This window comes from Punica granatum, chromosome 7 (assembly GCF_007655135.1).
Source record: "Punica granatum isolate Tunisia-2019 chromosome 7, ASM765513v2, whole genome shotgun sequence".
Classification (NCBI taxonomy): domain Eukaryota; kingdom Viridiplantae; phylum Streptophyta; class Magnoliopsida; order Myrtales; family Lythraceae; genus Punica; species Punica granatum.
In genome coordinates, this window is record NC_045133.1 from 17,629,892 (window position 1) to 17,645,029 (window position 15,138).

General features: G+C 39.9%; 1 protein-coding gene across 4 annotated transcripts; it reads right to left on the bottom strand.

Annotated features, from left to right (window-relative positions):
• Positions 1-243: 243 nt before the first annotated feature.
• Positions 244-13,139, bottom strand: LOC116215564 (flowering time control protein FPA). 4 transcript variants are annotated; one of them, XM_031551317.1, is made up of 7 exons: positions 12,510-13,137; positions 9,776-10,021; positions 8,939-9,028; positions 8,068-8,692; positions 7,800-7,992; positions 5,774-7,128; positions 244-564 (listed from the first exon to the last, which is right to left on the bottom strand). In XM_031551317.1, the coding sequence occupies exons 1-6, from the start codon at positions 12,804-12,806 to the stop codon at positions 5,808-5,810; spliced, it is 2,772 nt and encodes a 923-aa protein (XP_031407177.1). In that variant the 5' UTR covers positions 12,807-13,137; the 3' UTR covers positions 244-564; positions 5,774-5,807. The 4 variants fall into 4 exon arrangements, with proteins under 4 accessions (XP_031407177.1, XP_031407174.1, XP_031407173.1 ...); XM_031551314.1 differs by having other exon boundaries at positions 5,795-7,128; positions 7,800-8,692; positions 12,510-13,139; XM_031551313.1 differs by having other exon boundaries at positions 7,800-8,692; positions 12,510-13,138.
• Between the last annotated feature and the right edge of the window lie 1,999 nt (positions 13,140-15,138).

Consider the following 15,138-nt stretch of genomic DNA (forward strand, 5'->3'; position numbering starts at 1 on the left):
TACATAACCTTCTCACAGATTTAGAGTTTTCCTTGTTCCCTCAAAACTTAAGGTTTTGGGAAGCCGCATGCGGAAAATCGATTTTCACATGCCGTAGACAGTATAAAAATGCATTATACTAAGGGTAATCGGTTTCGAATATCCTATTTTTTTTTTCATTATACGAATACCCTATTTTTTTTTCATTATACTATCACAACATTGTGGTCCCCCAAACTTTTTGAGGATATAATTGCACTGCTGTTAGGATCAGAAACGAGTCAGAACAACTTTCTTTCTATTAACCGCAAGGTCTCAGAAATTTGTAACATTTGGATCCTAATTTACCCGCCACATCTTAATACATTAGACCTAATCTTCTAGAGAGAGAGTGTGCGCTAATGGACTATATAGACCCCACTAAATCAATTCACAAAATTCGCAGCGATGAGGATAGGATTTGCGAAGGGAGATTCTCCGACTGCTCGAAGCGCATTCGCGGACCTGGTTCGTCTGGGAGGGAACACCTCAACGTACTCGTTCTGTAACTCAATCTCTCTATGACCGCTCAGCCAGCGAAACGACCTACAAGAAGCATCACATTGAGTCGTCACGTGATATGATCAGCACACTTTGTTTCATTGATAGATCGGTAAAAACGGCACAGCGCTAACACTTCTGACCCATCAAAAGTTGCACGCATACATGCATTATGTTCTCTTATCGTAGATATGCTGTACGGAAATTGAAATTTGCAAATGCTCGCCAAATCACAAATCTTAACATAAGAAGTTTGCTCCGGGGGAAGTACAGTTGCCTAACTCCGTTAATTTCGTTCCCTGGTACGAGTTCAAGTTCTTCCACAAGACAACCTGTTCACTCAAAACACCCACATTCCGCAAGAACTTATACAGCATAGGCAAATTACTCTCACACGAAGGAAGTTTCCAAGCTACGAACACTAACATCATGTTTGTCTTAACCCTATACACAGTTCAAACTCCAAACTTGGAACTCACACTAAGACGCAGTCACGTAAGCAATGAACCCTGCAATATTTGCTCTTCTAACCCTAAACACAGTTCAAACTCAGGCCTCAGACTAACAGTCACCTAAATAAGATTACCTCGAAAAAGATACCGTCACTAAGCGTCAGGGATAGCATCTAATCTGTCTGCATAATCAATGTAATGTATAAGAACATGCTGCTATGAGGTCTAGGCGTCGTCCAGTTTTAGTGTTGGGATGGCTTTTCAGTTCGTAACGACACAATGCAGAGATCTCTCAGAAGCGCATAGTAACTATCAAGAGCAATGTGGATTCGAGGTCCAGGACTAGTACTGAAGACGTGAATGATATTCATACTCGGAGAGAAAAGCTCGGGAAACGCCATATCGCAAACTCATGCCCCTTATCTCTATTATTTCGACTTGAATCGAAACATGTCAACGATATCGTATAAGCCCAAACATAGTTTGTGCCATCTCTTGATACATGTATATGTGAGTCGGGGAAACACAACTACAGAACCAAATGGAAGGACTAACACCATGACCCATATGGAGCAGCTTATTAACTCTAATAGGTGTACCATTGGTAGATTTTCGACCTAAAGATGGCTAAAAACTCAAGTAGGCTTTGAAGGTGCAGGACTTATTTTGGGTAGCATATCCATACTTCATTATCTGAGCATTTAGAATTTAAGCTCCTACCAGATCACAGAGCAGACCACTACTAACAACACTGACAGCATAGGACTGATAGAAAATCTATGACAGCGAGGCAGGAGGTTAATAGGAGCAAGCACGTAGGGACAAGAACTTACAGGTCGGAGTGATCAAGTGCTTCAATCATCTGAAATACGAACTCCACTCAATTCATAGGATAGTTGTTTTAACTGAGAAAGGAATTGGAAATCTAACCATGCCGCGACTACCAACAGATTCCTCACATGGCACGTGAAGGATCAAGAACTCTGACATTATCTTATCGAAGCAAAGATTTCTTGTCTACATAATTCAGCAGCTAACGCATGTTCTTAACTATATATTCTCCTAGGTACTGCACATGATTGGACTTGGGTATATCATAATTATACGACAATAATTTGGATGGTTAGAAGCGACCAATGATCGAACCGTGCAGCACCCTGAGAAACTAGCAACTAATGATAGTCCCTATTTTCTGACTCGAGACAACTTCACTATCAGACTTTCAGATTCTCTACTGATTTGAATGTGTTCTGAAGGTGTCTCCACTTAGTACAGACTCATAAATCCGGAATTTTAACTGTTCTTTAAGTAATTCAACTGCTCGGAAATTCTCAGCAATTGAGCTGGCAAAGCTCATGGAAGCGTTTTTTATTTATATAGGCAGTTATGGCTTATCATAGCACTGGAGCAGGCTATATCCTCTCACTTTAGAAACATCGCCATCGGCTAGAATTTTGATGGATATTACGAATTCAACGAGTATTCTCAAATAGTGAAAGGGCTTTTATTTCCTCAAGTACTGAAAAGGGCTTTTATTTGTTGCTAGCATATGTTGCAGCTTTCCAATGATTTCTGAGGAACCCCGACACAGTTTTGACCAAAATGTATTATTCGATTACACAATCCAAATAGCAATTACATGAGTTTCAAGAAAGCCTAAGCATCAGAAGAAATTAATAAAAGCAAATCGCAGTTATTAGTTCCCCAGGATGGAAAGAATATATCTATGAAATAAAATGCATAAGCTCTACTAAACAGAGAATGCAAGCATCAGGGTATGCAATTATGCAACGATGGAATATTCAGCAAGCAAAACACCAGGAAATATCAACTCAAGGATAAGCCCAAAGCATACACACCTCATAAATGGTCCCAACCGCAACTGTACACAAAATCAGCATAGCACGACCAAGAAAGCAAGCATTTCATCACCATGCATCCAAGTCTAAGCTCTACAACAACCCAATGAGATGACAAGAAGACACTAAACGCATACAGGGGAGCCGGGAAAAGAGTCCAAAAGTGAATGACAAAGTTACTCGGAGATTATAAGACAAGCAAAACACAGAGCATCACATAAAAAGAACAATCAACTTATAAAAAGGGAGGGAAAAAAAAACAAAAGAAAAACAACAACATAACAAGACACTCATCAGCATCAGACAACTTCCCAACAGATACATGTTACCTAAAAACAATACACAGGACTCCCTCCCCAAAACAAACTCCTACAAGCCAAACAGAGGTGCCACTTCCACTAAATTGCCACTTCCAGACTGTCTCCCCACAAGAGGGTAGAGAGTCCTTACCTTCATCAAGTAGAATGACGGGGAAACCAGAGACTGGTGCTCTATTTAGTCACTGAATGTCCTGCTTTGAAGAAGTTTCCCTACTTCGCATCTCTATAGATCCTTCCATGCTCCTCCATTATATCTCTCCTCCCACCCCATAAACAACTGGTTATCTGACCCTGACCCCACTTAACTACAAGAATGGTTCTTTGACACTAAGCAAAGGGTTATGCTGTTAACGTGGTAATACTTCCTTATGAAATTAGAGTTTGCAAGGCATTATTAAAATCTAGCTTCACAGAGTTTTGAATTTAGTGAGTTAAGTTCATCTATTGCAATATCACGCCATCCATGGGGAAATTCTATACTGCCATCATTCTTTCTTATTTATCTTCAACTTATTTGGCAGCCCCAATATTTATACTGGTTTGAATCTTCAAAGCTGATAAGTGTGCATACGAACTAAGTAGGGTAAAGAGAGGTCAACCTTCTCCATATAAGCAAGTAATTTACTTGCTTCTCTTGTGCTCTCAGGGAATGCAACACTATTTGATGCTAAGGACAAATAAGGTGGTCAATTCTTGCAATCAAAGGGAGGCTCAGTATCCAACTCCAAAGAAAATTGAAGAGCAGGGAAATTAAACTAGAAGAATCATAGCAAATACATATTTCCTTGTTCTATATCTAGGTCTTTTCACTAGACATATATCTATATTATTAAGCTAAATATTTTGTATCTTTCTTGGTGGTGTTAAGTAGTTTTACTGATACATATTATGACCTAGCCAGAAGAGCTAGTGCACTTGAGGCCTTGACACCTATCACTTCATTACTAAAATCAAGAAATGAGATCAAAATGCAAGAATTTTACTCTTAAAAGAGAATCCAAGCCTCAATTACAAAAGGAACTTTGGAAAGTTCACAATTTTTGGGAATGGGTTTGAGAAAGACGGGGAAAAGATGAACCAAAGCGAGAATAAGGGGGAAAGAAAAAGGAACTTGGTCAAGAGATTTAATTAATATCGTTAGCTTTTGACGTACGGTAGGGTCTTGAAGTTGAATCTTTAGTACCATAGAAGGAGATAAATTTGGTAAAGAGCTGAGACTGAAAAATCTTGTATAAGTGACAAGATAGATATTTAAAAAGAGAATTCATTGCCTTTAGGATTGACTCTTATATACAATAGTCATTCATTGCTTTGCCAATTTTAAAGGCTTAGATATGATCTATTTCAAGCATTCGCAATGAAGCTGAGCTACCTCAGGTCAAAAGCAGAAACATGCCTGGCATGAGATAACATCAGCCACAGAATCACAACTGAGACAATTGATTTTGGTTTCCTTCTCCAACTTTATTTACAAGATCAAAGAGGAGAACTAGAATTAAGTTGGTAGGTCGATGGTGATATTACAGCTCATTTAGTCAAAACAGTTCTGAACAGGTGATTTAGAATTCCTCAGCAAGAATGTACTATAAAAACTACTCAAGAGATGAAGCATCTTATGGGAAGCTTAATATTGAAAAATCATTTGAGTGCAGGAATTTTGCAGGAAGAAGACCTACTTTGGCAGACTCAAATGATCTGAATAAACCTCTGACTGGAATCGTTCCTAAGCTCTTTTAGAAGTAGATGTCATTATAGTGTATTATAGTGAATAATGATTCATCTGATGCTGACAACCCTGCATTTCAGGAAGGCATTAAAGAGCAGAAACAAGTGTGGAATGAGAGAAATGAGAAAGGCTTTGACAACATGGAATAAACTAGGAATGCCCGCATTGCAGAACTTTATAAAAGATGCCAGCATTCTTATGATCCTCTTGACAAACTAAGAATAAAAATTAAAATTTCAATTATTTCTCATAGTTTTAGGAGAAAAAACAATCTTTTTATATATATCACACCTCTAAATGGAATTTTTCTGATAAGAGAAAACACACTTTTTTGATGAATAAGAGAGAACACACTTGATGAGATTAAGAATATATTTCCCTGAGTAAATTTCTCTGGATTGGTACGTACAAAGGTCATATTGAATGGCAAAATTGAAATGATATTTCAGTTCAGTTATGAATCTAATTCACCCCTAACCTTAGATTAAATCTAGGAGAAAAACCAAATATCACTTTCATCAATAAGCTAAGGACAACAAACTCCATGTTCAATGATTCCATCTCCTTCATAGGTCTCACTTTTGCTTGTCTGCCTTTCTCCTCCCATCAAGAAAACCTAAACATTCCACCCACATTCCCAGATTGGAAGCAACCCCTATTGATCTTGATACAAACAAATGAAGCCCAGGACATTCCACACTAAAAAGCTATTCAGACCATCGACAACATTTAATCAAAGTAAAATAATGCACGTTTCAGCTTCTAGCATACCTTAAGGCACAAAAGCACAATTCATGGTACCATTCCCAACCAAACATCAAATTTTCCAGAACAAAAGAGCCATAATAACATTCAGGACTGACAATTTAAGCAAAAGATCAGGGCAAAAGAGCATACCACTTATTTCCAGACCCTCACCCTGATTAATTGTCTACTGTGGCTGCTGATGTATTTGCTGGAGAAGGCTAGCTGCAAATTGAAGAGTCGATTGATACCGCTTATTCTTGTCCGTGTCAACATCTTGGCCACTTGGAACAGCTCCAGAAGAAGTAGCTTGAAGCTGCTGCACCTGGTTAGAAAGCTCAGCATTTGTTCTCTCATATACGGGAGGCACAGCAGCTTGCAGCTGGGAAAAACCAGCAGTTCCTTGAACCTGATTCGCTGCTAGGCTAGAAGAATAGTTATGGTTTACAGCAGGGGAAGTATACAGCCCAGAAACTTCATTTCCTTGCACAACTCCATAGCCTCTCTGAGAATTTGGAGGAACTTCAACTTGCTGTTGCTGGGGGACCTGGGCAGCTGCCACAAACTGCCCGCTTTGGGAAGGGATCGGGAAATTAGTCAGTGGCCTGGAGGATATTGGGGCTTGCTGATAAGCATTAGCTGAGGAATATTGTATGTGGGATCCACTGAAGACAGGTTGCATGGAGTGGCTAGCTGAAGCTGAGACAGATGGGTAAGGCTGATACTGTGAAACTGCTGAGACCGAATGAATATACTGACTCGCAGGTTGTTGACTTGATGGGCCACCATGATCGGGAACTTGATAATTTGGTAGTGGTGCAGCAGGTGGAAGTGGAGGCCTGAAGCTCTGCTGTTGAGTAACTTCTGCAGGAGTTGCAGCTGATGTCTGTGGATTTGTAGGAAGCAATGATGCTAAAGTGGCAATCAGCTCAGGTGTTAAGCTGATTCCACCTTGGGACACTACAGGATTACTAGTAGTACTAGTAGATACATAGTTCTGGGACGCTGAATGAACCGCAGGGGACTCACTTGGTGGTGGATGATATAGCGGTTTTGGGAAGTTTGAGTCCCCTTGGGGAGCTCGACCATAATCTGTTGGCATAACTGGTGGCTCCTCCCTAGGAGATAATAAGCCATAATCCGGTTGTGGAGGAGGAAATCGAAGGCGATCAGCATACTGTGGTACAGCCAATGCCTGATGAGGTTCTGAAGTAGGGGCTGGCCTAGGCATTTTGAGGACAACACCATAGAGACGCTCTGGTCCCACTACTTTCAGTACCTTTTGCAAAAAATCAGATGGGGGAACGAGAAACAGAGTCGTCCCATCATCCAACTTGGCAACACCTGCACGATCTTTTGAGGCTAAATACCGGAGGAATTCTGTATACGACCCAAAGTCCTCTTCAGCATCAGGCAAGAAGAAGACAAGGTCAAACCCAGCAGCCTCCGCGTAGTGCTTCGCAAGCGTATCCAGTCCTGTCCTTGCGGAGCAATTGACGATGTCAGGACTGCAAAAAGCAAAACCCCGTAGATGAATTAGGAATCATATCTAGAATAAATTACTACAATGAAAGCATGTATACTGTTGTACATAGTCAGAATACAATGATTGATCCTTCTGATTCAAAAAGGTGACATGACACTCATATATTAACCCATTAAAACATATTAACAAGATCATAGCAAGAGATTCCCCACCACGTACTGAGCGGTGAATCATGAGCATAGATTAGAAAATTCCTTTTGCTAGACAGCAATATTTGAGTTATACTTCATTATTTCCACTCTGATGGTCCACTTTGAAATTTCAAAAATTTTGCATGGTTCCAGGACCTCTGCAACTGCATTGTGAGGCCCTCTAGGTCACAACTTAAAAGATTACCAAGATATTGCAAGTATTATCAAAAAAAAAATATTATTAAAGAAGGTGGTTAAATTGAAATATATTTGGTCAGAGAATACGAAAATTAAACCCCAAGGCAATTGACCTCGCCCCCTCATGTCCCTGCAGGTCTCTTGTACACTTTGAGAACTGACTTCACCTCATCAGGAGCTAGAGAGCTAAGCAATGCGCAGAAAGCCCCTCATGGGCAGATGGTCGATAAAGCCAAAAGACATTAACTCAAAGAAATTTATGCATATAGATATGCATATGGTGAGGCATAGCATTTACACTTACAGCTCTAAAATGAGCCCCTCTACTACAGGGACACAGCGGGCATGGCAAACAGGTGTTCCGCCTTTGGCAATGAGACCCCTCCAAATGTAATCGTCATCGGCGTCTTGAACAGGTTCTGGGGAGAATCTTGAACCCAGAGGACTAGGACGACTTCTTCCATGAACACTGGAGATACCAGAGGCAATTCCATCCACTGCAGGACAATAACTGCGATCAACTCCTACTCTTCGGTCGTCAATCATTCTCAAAGGATAAGAAGTTTCATCACCTGGCAAAGAAGACTCTATCCTTGACCTTTTGGAATCCCTCTGAAACTGATTTCCATCATAAACATCCCAGCCAGAAGAGGTTCTCATACTTGGAGAAGAAGGCAGCATTGCAGAAGCGGGAGGAGATGGCCTTCTCCAGCTCGGACCCATCAAACTTTTCCCACTACCTTCTCTTGCTCCATAAGGCAAGTCAACATCATCAAACTCTGCCCCTGAATGAGGATCATAACCATTATGTGGACCAAAAGGCCTCACTTGCATATTTCCCTCAAATGGACGGCTGTGGACATATCCATCCATTTCAGGAGACTGAAAATGTTCCCCTCTGTACGTTTCTTGCCCTCTATCAGGTGCCAAGCCACTATTTGAGAACATTATTGTTATTCTAGGATCATTAAATAGGCGGCCCTGCAACCCCTCTTTGGCACGGCGGGCCTCATCCACACTGCGGAACTCCACAAAGGAGTAATTCCTTGAAGGGAAACTTTTAATCCTCTCAATCTCACCAAATAATATCATTGCATTATGCAGCCTTTGCTCATCGATCTGAACAGAAGGGGGGTAGCCTACCCATAAAATATTACTCGGTTGACCATCTCTTCGGAAGCCTGAAGACTGGGAAGGCTGCAACATTTGCACAAAAATATTCAGGAAAATATGCAATTGAAAAGAAAGAAAGCTGGGTTCTCTATTCCACTCAAAGACCAACTAGAAATGCAATAATTACTATTACTATCTATCCAAACATTGGAATTCATGTAGCTCCATACCACAATTAGATATAAACGTACACTAAGCTAATAAGTAAAAATGCACTATATCTAGACTACGTATCATAACATAGGTCAATATTTCATATTTGAGAATCACCTGTGGCCTTTTAGAACCAGCATGAACGTCTGATGGGCCCATGCCCCTGCCATGATATTCCCTTGAGTCAGGACCATCAATCAAGAGCTCCTACGGAAAAGGAAAAATTTCAGGTCATTTAGAACTGCAATACAGATAATAACATCCCAGATTCTGGTACCCAACAACAAGCCGACCTGCCTTAAAGCGTCTAATCCCCATATCTTGATGACCACGTCAACACACAAGAGGATAAAAAGAAATAGAAGCTGACCAAAATGAATATTGTGACAAACATGAATATTTTGTTTCCTGAGGTTAAAAAAGGGGGGGGCAAAATCACCTTCATCTATGCCCAAATATGAGCTAGGACATAAACATCAGATAGTAGCTCCTCCATGTCAAATTCATTAACTGGACATCATTAAGACACCAAATATAAAACCCATTCTCAACAAGGTTAGATGTTCGGCACTATGATGCCATCCCCTCAGAAACTAATAAAAATTCTCATTTTTCCACTTTTCCGATGATGAAGGTTTATTCATCCGGGCCCCATTAGCCCATAACCCATGGAACTGAATGTCTCTACCATTTATCATTTTCATTATTTTTTTAACATAATAATTATTGGCCGAAAATAACTCATGATTCTCAGTAATAATCTCAAACCTAGAAAGCCACATATTACACTCATGCCATGACATTATGTCATGACGATAAGGTACTTTCATTTGTCTTGCTCATTAATTTGCTCTGAATAAAACTTGCTCTGAATAAAACATTCAAGACCAACGAATGCACGCACCATGCAGTAAAAGGCAAAGCCTGTAATCAGGAAATCTTAATCAAACTTACTCTTCTTATAGGCTGTGATCGGAGAAAATCAACTCGTATCTGCTCGCCACCTAGCTCTTTTCCGTTCATGCTTCTCATGGCTTGAATAGCATCCTCTAGTCTTGCATACTCAACAGTTGCAGTATTACGCTCTCTCACAAACTTGAAGTCTTCAATTTTACCAAACTTGGCAAATTCTTCTTCAAACTCTTCCTTTGAAAAATCTGGGCTGATTCCACCGACCCAGATATGCTTACAAGCTCGAGCCTGGAAACAAAAATAAGATAATTAAGACTAAACTTCAGACAACCACCAAGATACATATATATATATATGCAACGTATCTGAGTCAGGTCTAACCATATAAGGTAAGAGAAAAAGAATGGGAACCAAAAAACGAGAAGATCTTCATGGGAAACAAGGAATTATTCGAGATGTAATTCCCAAACAGCAATGGTAACCCAGGTTCGCGGAAGGAAAAAAAAATCAAATTGACGATGAAAGAGGTTAGTGGACCCAATAGTTATGAAAGGTGATAACGATGAATAACAACACAATCGTGCAAACCAAATTCATGTGCAAGCTGCAAGCTTTCGTCTTTTTCTTTTTTATCATTATTTTTTCTTGGGTTGCAATAACAACTTATCCTCCAGAGTAGGAATTGGCTAGCATTTCATTGTCTACTTCTCACTTAAAGCAACAAACAACGAGGCAAAACAAACTAGCTTAAGCTTTTTGATATGTTTGTGTTCACAAGCCAGTCTATTTCCATTTGCCTATCTATTCCTTATCGAGTAAATTCAGGTCAATGGGTACGGTGTATACTGGATTCAACCGACTGAACAGATGAATTCAGATCCTAGCTTTCAAGTCTAAAAACTGTTAGATTTTGTTGGTGCTTAAATTAATGAAGGAGAAGAACCAACTTTTATCACTACTTACTGAGTAAAAGTGGCATTCTGTAATCAACAATGACAGGCCAGGAAATAATTTATATGTATACATCAGACAACGCGTTAAATCAAAATTGTTCCTCCTCCCTATGTTGCAGCTACAAAGTCCAGACTTTCTATTTTGAGTAACTCAACTTAAAATGTTTATCAAGGGTGTTACACTATATCAAAATGAATGGAACTGTCAAACCTTTTTAGTGCACGGGGCGTTACAACTTATGCCCTCTAAACTCTTAAGATTAATCGACAATCTTGTTTACAATAGAGCTCAGTGTCTTTGATTACAGCAACTCCCTTTAAATTTGACAGAACAATATAAACTTATTTCCTGGAAAATATTCTCAAACTGATTGATGTATCATCATGTTTGAAAGCTTATATATCTAGTAATTGATTTGACTTGTTTCATTCAATCTGCAGTTATTCTGAGACCTTCAATTGTAATTGAAGACACAAAAGTCTAGAAAACACAATAGTTGGCAACAGATCTCTTTGTTTTGCCTAGAATACTTCTAAAAGCTTCCGCAAGTTATTACTTTTCTTAAACTTTTTGATGTAATAAGAGCATGCATTCTTCCCTCAAACGGATCATCCTTCCCTCGAACAGATAGTTTAGCAATAGAAATATATAACGAGTACACTAGCGACTTATGTATGGCTACACAAATAGTGCCTGGAAGCATATCAAAGTAGTCAGCTAACTCGTATTTTACCCGGTAAGAAAGTGTCAGAAGACACACAATTTGATGGTAGCATAAACAACCTAAATTATCTAGAAAACGTGCATCGGCCAATTCCAGAAGTGCTAGACTCGCGTCAATCTCAATTCAGAATGTTGCCATTTTTATTCAAAACGAAAAAAGAATTCTATGCCAGCAATTTGAGGGTGCGCTCTCAATGACGGAAAAACAAAAAGTAGGTTACTGTGGTATCCTGTTATCGAACTAGAAATAGTTGTCTCGAGTAGCATGCCGTGTCAATTTGAAGGTTTATGTACTTCTCCTCCAGCTGGAGTGGAAGAAAGGCAACAAACTGACTTGCATATCCGCCTGCTTGATCATTGGATCAAACATTGCATCCGAGGAAAAGGCTAACTGAGTAACATAGCAGGGTCAAGGTGATCAAGTGGTGGCTCTACTTCTCCTTCAAGAAGAGGGGAAGAAATGCAACAAACCGACTTGCGTATCGTCATGTTTGATCATCAGATCGAACATTGCATCTAAGGAAAGGCTGATTGAGTAACAGTAGGAGGGACAACGTCATCAAGCAGTGACAGCTTAGACAAAGAAACAAGATTATCTTCATGTCGCACGATTTAAGTGCCGATCATGTACTTAAGATGTCCATGTTCTGAGAGAGAACACCACCTAAAATATTTCGAGTGATTGAATTAGTCTACGACCTTGATCGAAGCACAGCAGGGTGCTTTAGTCTCCCGAATTACTCCAACTAAAGCACCCCAAAATTCAGTCGCTCCTGTGCATCGTTGTGATTGGAACTTTGAGTAAAAGCCTCTGAGTCGAATAAACTACTCGGTAAATGCCACAGAGGACTCAAAGCAGGTGCAAGCTCCTATTTCTACAGTTGGGAAGTAGCAAATTTTGAGCATACCATACGCAATTTCGGTGAAATCTACGATGATTGTGGGTGAGGTAATGGACGTCATGGAACACAAGTTTATGTTTGGCAATTGAAATCCAAAAATCGATATCAATTGCAAGGTCAAATATACAGAACCGATCATCAATCAATACACAGAAGCAATCGCATAATAATAATTTGCTTAAAAGATGAGAACAAACCGGTCGCGCAAACTCAATCTTGATCGAGCTCCCCTTCAAGTCGGCGCCCTGCAGGGAATCCTTAGCGGCGACGGCATCCTCCGTGCGCTTGAAGAAGACGAAGCCATAGCCCCGCGCGCCGTACGAGGTGGCGTCCAGGGGCTGGAATCCGTCGAACAGCTCCATGAGGACTGCATCCGTGACTTCCCCGGAGAGGTTGCCGACCCAGAGGTTGTTCGACGGCGCCGCTCCGTGGTCGCCAAAGTCCCCGCCGGAGCCGCGGTGGGACGGCCTCGTGGGCTTACTCGGTGGCGGCATAGGGGGAGAAGAACCTCTGCGGCAATTCAATCAGGTCGCAACTCGATAAAACCAAATCGGATGCCCAATTCAGAGTACAAACGCGTTGAGCTCAGGCAAGGAGAGAGATGAAATCGAAACCCTACCAGATCTACGATATATATATATAGTTCGATATATTATGTATGTATATATCTATGTGTGTGTGTATATGCCGGCGGATGAAGAGAGGAGGATTCGAGAAGGACGAGAGAGGGAGGGAGAAGGACTGGCCAACTTGTCGATGTTTTTCCTCCGAGGATTGTGTCGATATTGTGTGTCTCTGGAGCAGAAGAAGTAGAAAGAGGGCAAAGATGAGAGGATGGCGGTTACGTTATTAGATCAGATAATTAGGGTTAGTGGACCTGATTATGGGCCGGGCCGCCTCTGTGGCCAGGCCCGATTTCCGCTGGCACTTATCTATTATAATATCTATGGTATCTATTGTATAAAGCTAGGGAGGAGAATTTCGTCTCACTTTTATTTTTCAAAATCACATTTACTATTTGTTATTATTCAATTAATTCGGACCATTGGATTAGAGGGAAAAAAAAGTAAATGCAGAAAAAAACTACAGAATATCTCTTCACCCGCTCTATTTTCTGACTTTCCACTTTTCACTCATTTTTCTCTCTCCCCTTGTTGGCCACCATCCCTATCTTTTGCAAACTGATTTTATTTTTAATCTCGTGTGTAATAATTAAAACTATAGCGTGACCCACGCTACGCACAGAATTAAAAATAATTTTAATTTGAAAATTAAATTAATACGTGTGAAATATTACCAAATGATACATATATTAACTTTTATTACATATTTTGAAAAGTTAATATAAAAGAATTATATATTATTGTATTGAGATGATACACATTAAAGAGAGGATGATAGGAAACACGCTAAAGAGATGAGGGAGAGAGAGGGGGGAGAGAAAGAATTATGGAAGGAGTTGAGAGTAGGTAGCTATAAAAAAATTAAAATTACATAATTACCCTTTAACTTCCATTCATTTAATGGCCGTCAATTACCCTTATGATTTCCTTATGGGTAGTTTTGGAAAAGGAAAGTTAAACAAACTTCCTTCTCCAATTTGTAGTAATAGATAGATAACTATTGTTGTTTATGAACCTAGTTTAATGCGGGCGGCCCATGGACCCCCAACCTTCCACAGGATTACGTATCATGCACGATAGTACACGTAAGGGGTGGCTTCCAAAGAGATTTCTTGCAGGATGGGATTGACCATGCGACTTCTTATACTATACATGGAGCGCGAGATGTATTCAATCTCCTACACCTCCGCACTAATCTTGGGGGTTAATTGTAAAAACTTTGACATGATGGATTGAGGAGGATCACAACTTCGACTGCCCTCTCATCTCAAGGGTGTGGGGCCTCCTTGCTAGCCACCACTCTTGCCAATGCCACTAATGGCACCAATAAGGAGGATCCCTTGATCCTATATCAATTGGGATCTCACTAGACACATCATGGAGAGCACAAGGAAGTCAGTCGAATTTTTTTTAACTTCCAAAATTATTTAAAATTTATTAAAATAAAATAATAATATGCAAAATCATTGTTGAAATCTTAAAAAATGTAAAATGTTTTAACTTCAGTTCTAAAAGTACTTCTTTTGCTCAAGCAGTAAAAATGTTTAGTCCACTAGACATTTTTTGTTCAAAACCATGATTGCAAGTTAATGATGTTAACCGGTTCATGTGGCACGTCCTGATTGGTCGAATAATAAAACTTTTAGAAATTGAAGGGAAAAAAACAGAGAGAGGACGATGGGAAGTCCCGCTAGTATCGCATATGTCCCATTTTCAAAAGAGGGGGAGAATAACATAGGGCTTTTGTCTAGTAATAAAGAGGTGTAACGGAGGGGCGCACACTTTCTTTTAACAATCAAGAGATTCGAACTTTGATACCCGTTATGGGATCCAATACCCCTTTGTTAGCTAATCAGATTAGGATGTCTATTTCAATATATTAGATATATGAGCCTCATTTGTAGTCATAAAAAAGAGGAAGAGTCGGTGATATTTTTACAAAACTATGCTAGTGAAATTTATGCTAAATATATAGACAAAAGTACTCCAAAATCCTATTTTCATTTTTCATGAAAACATACGTTGTTACAATTCGATTTTACATCCCAGTTTTGTGGATCTTCTAATCATTTCTATAAAGACGCGATTTTAGCTGTCTTGGTAATCCATCAATATATATAAAAGTCGGGGCACGCTTATGAAGAAGCGCCACGACTCAACTTTTTCTAAACCCTCAGCTCGTGAATTATCGACCTTTGAAGTG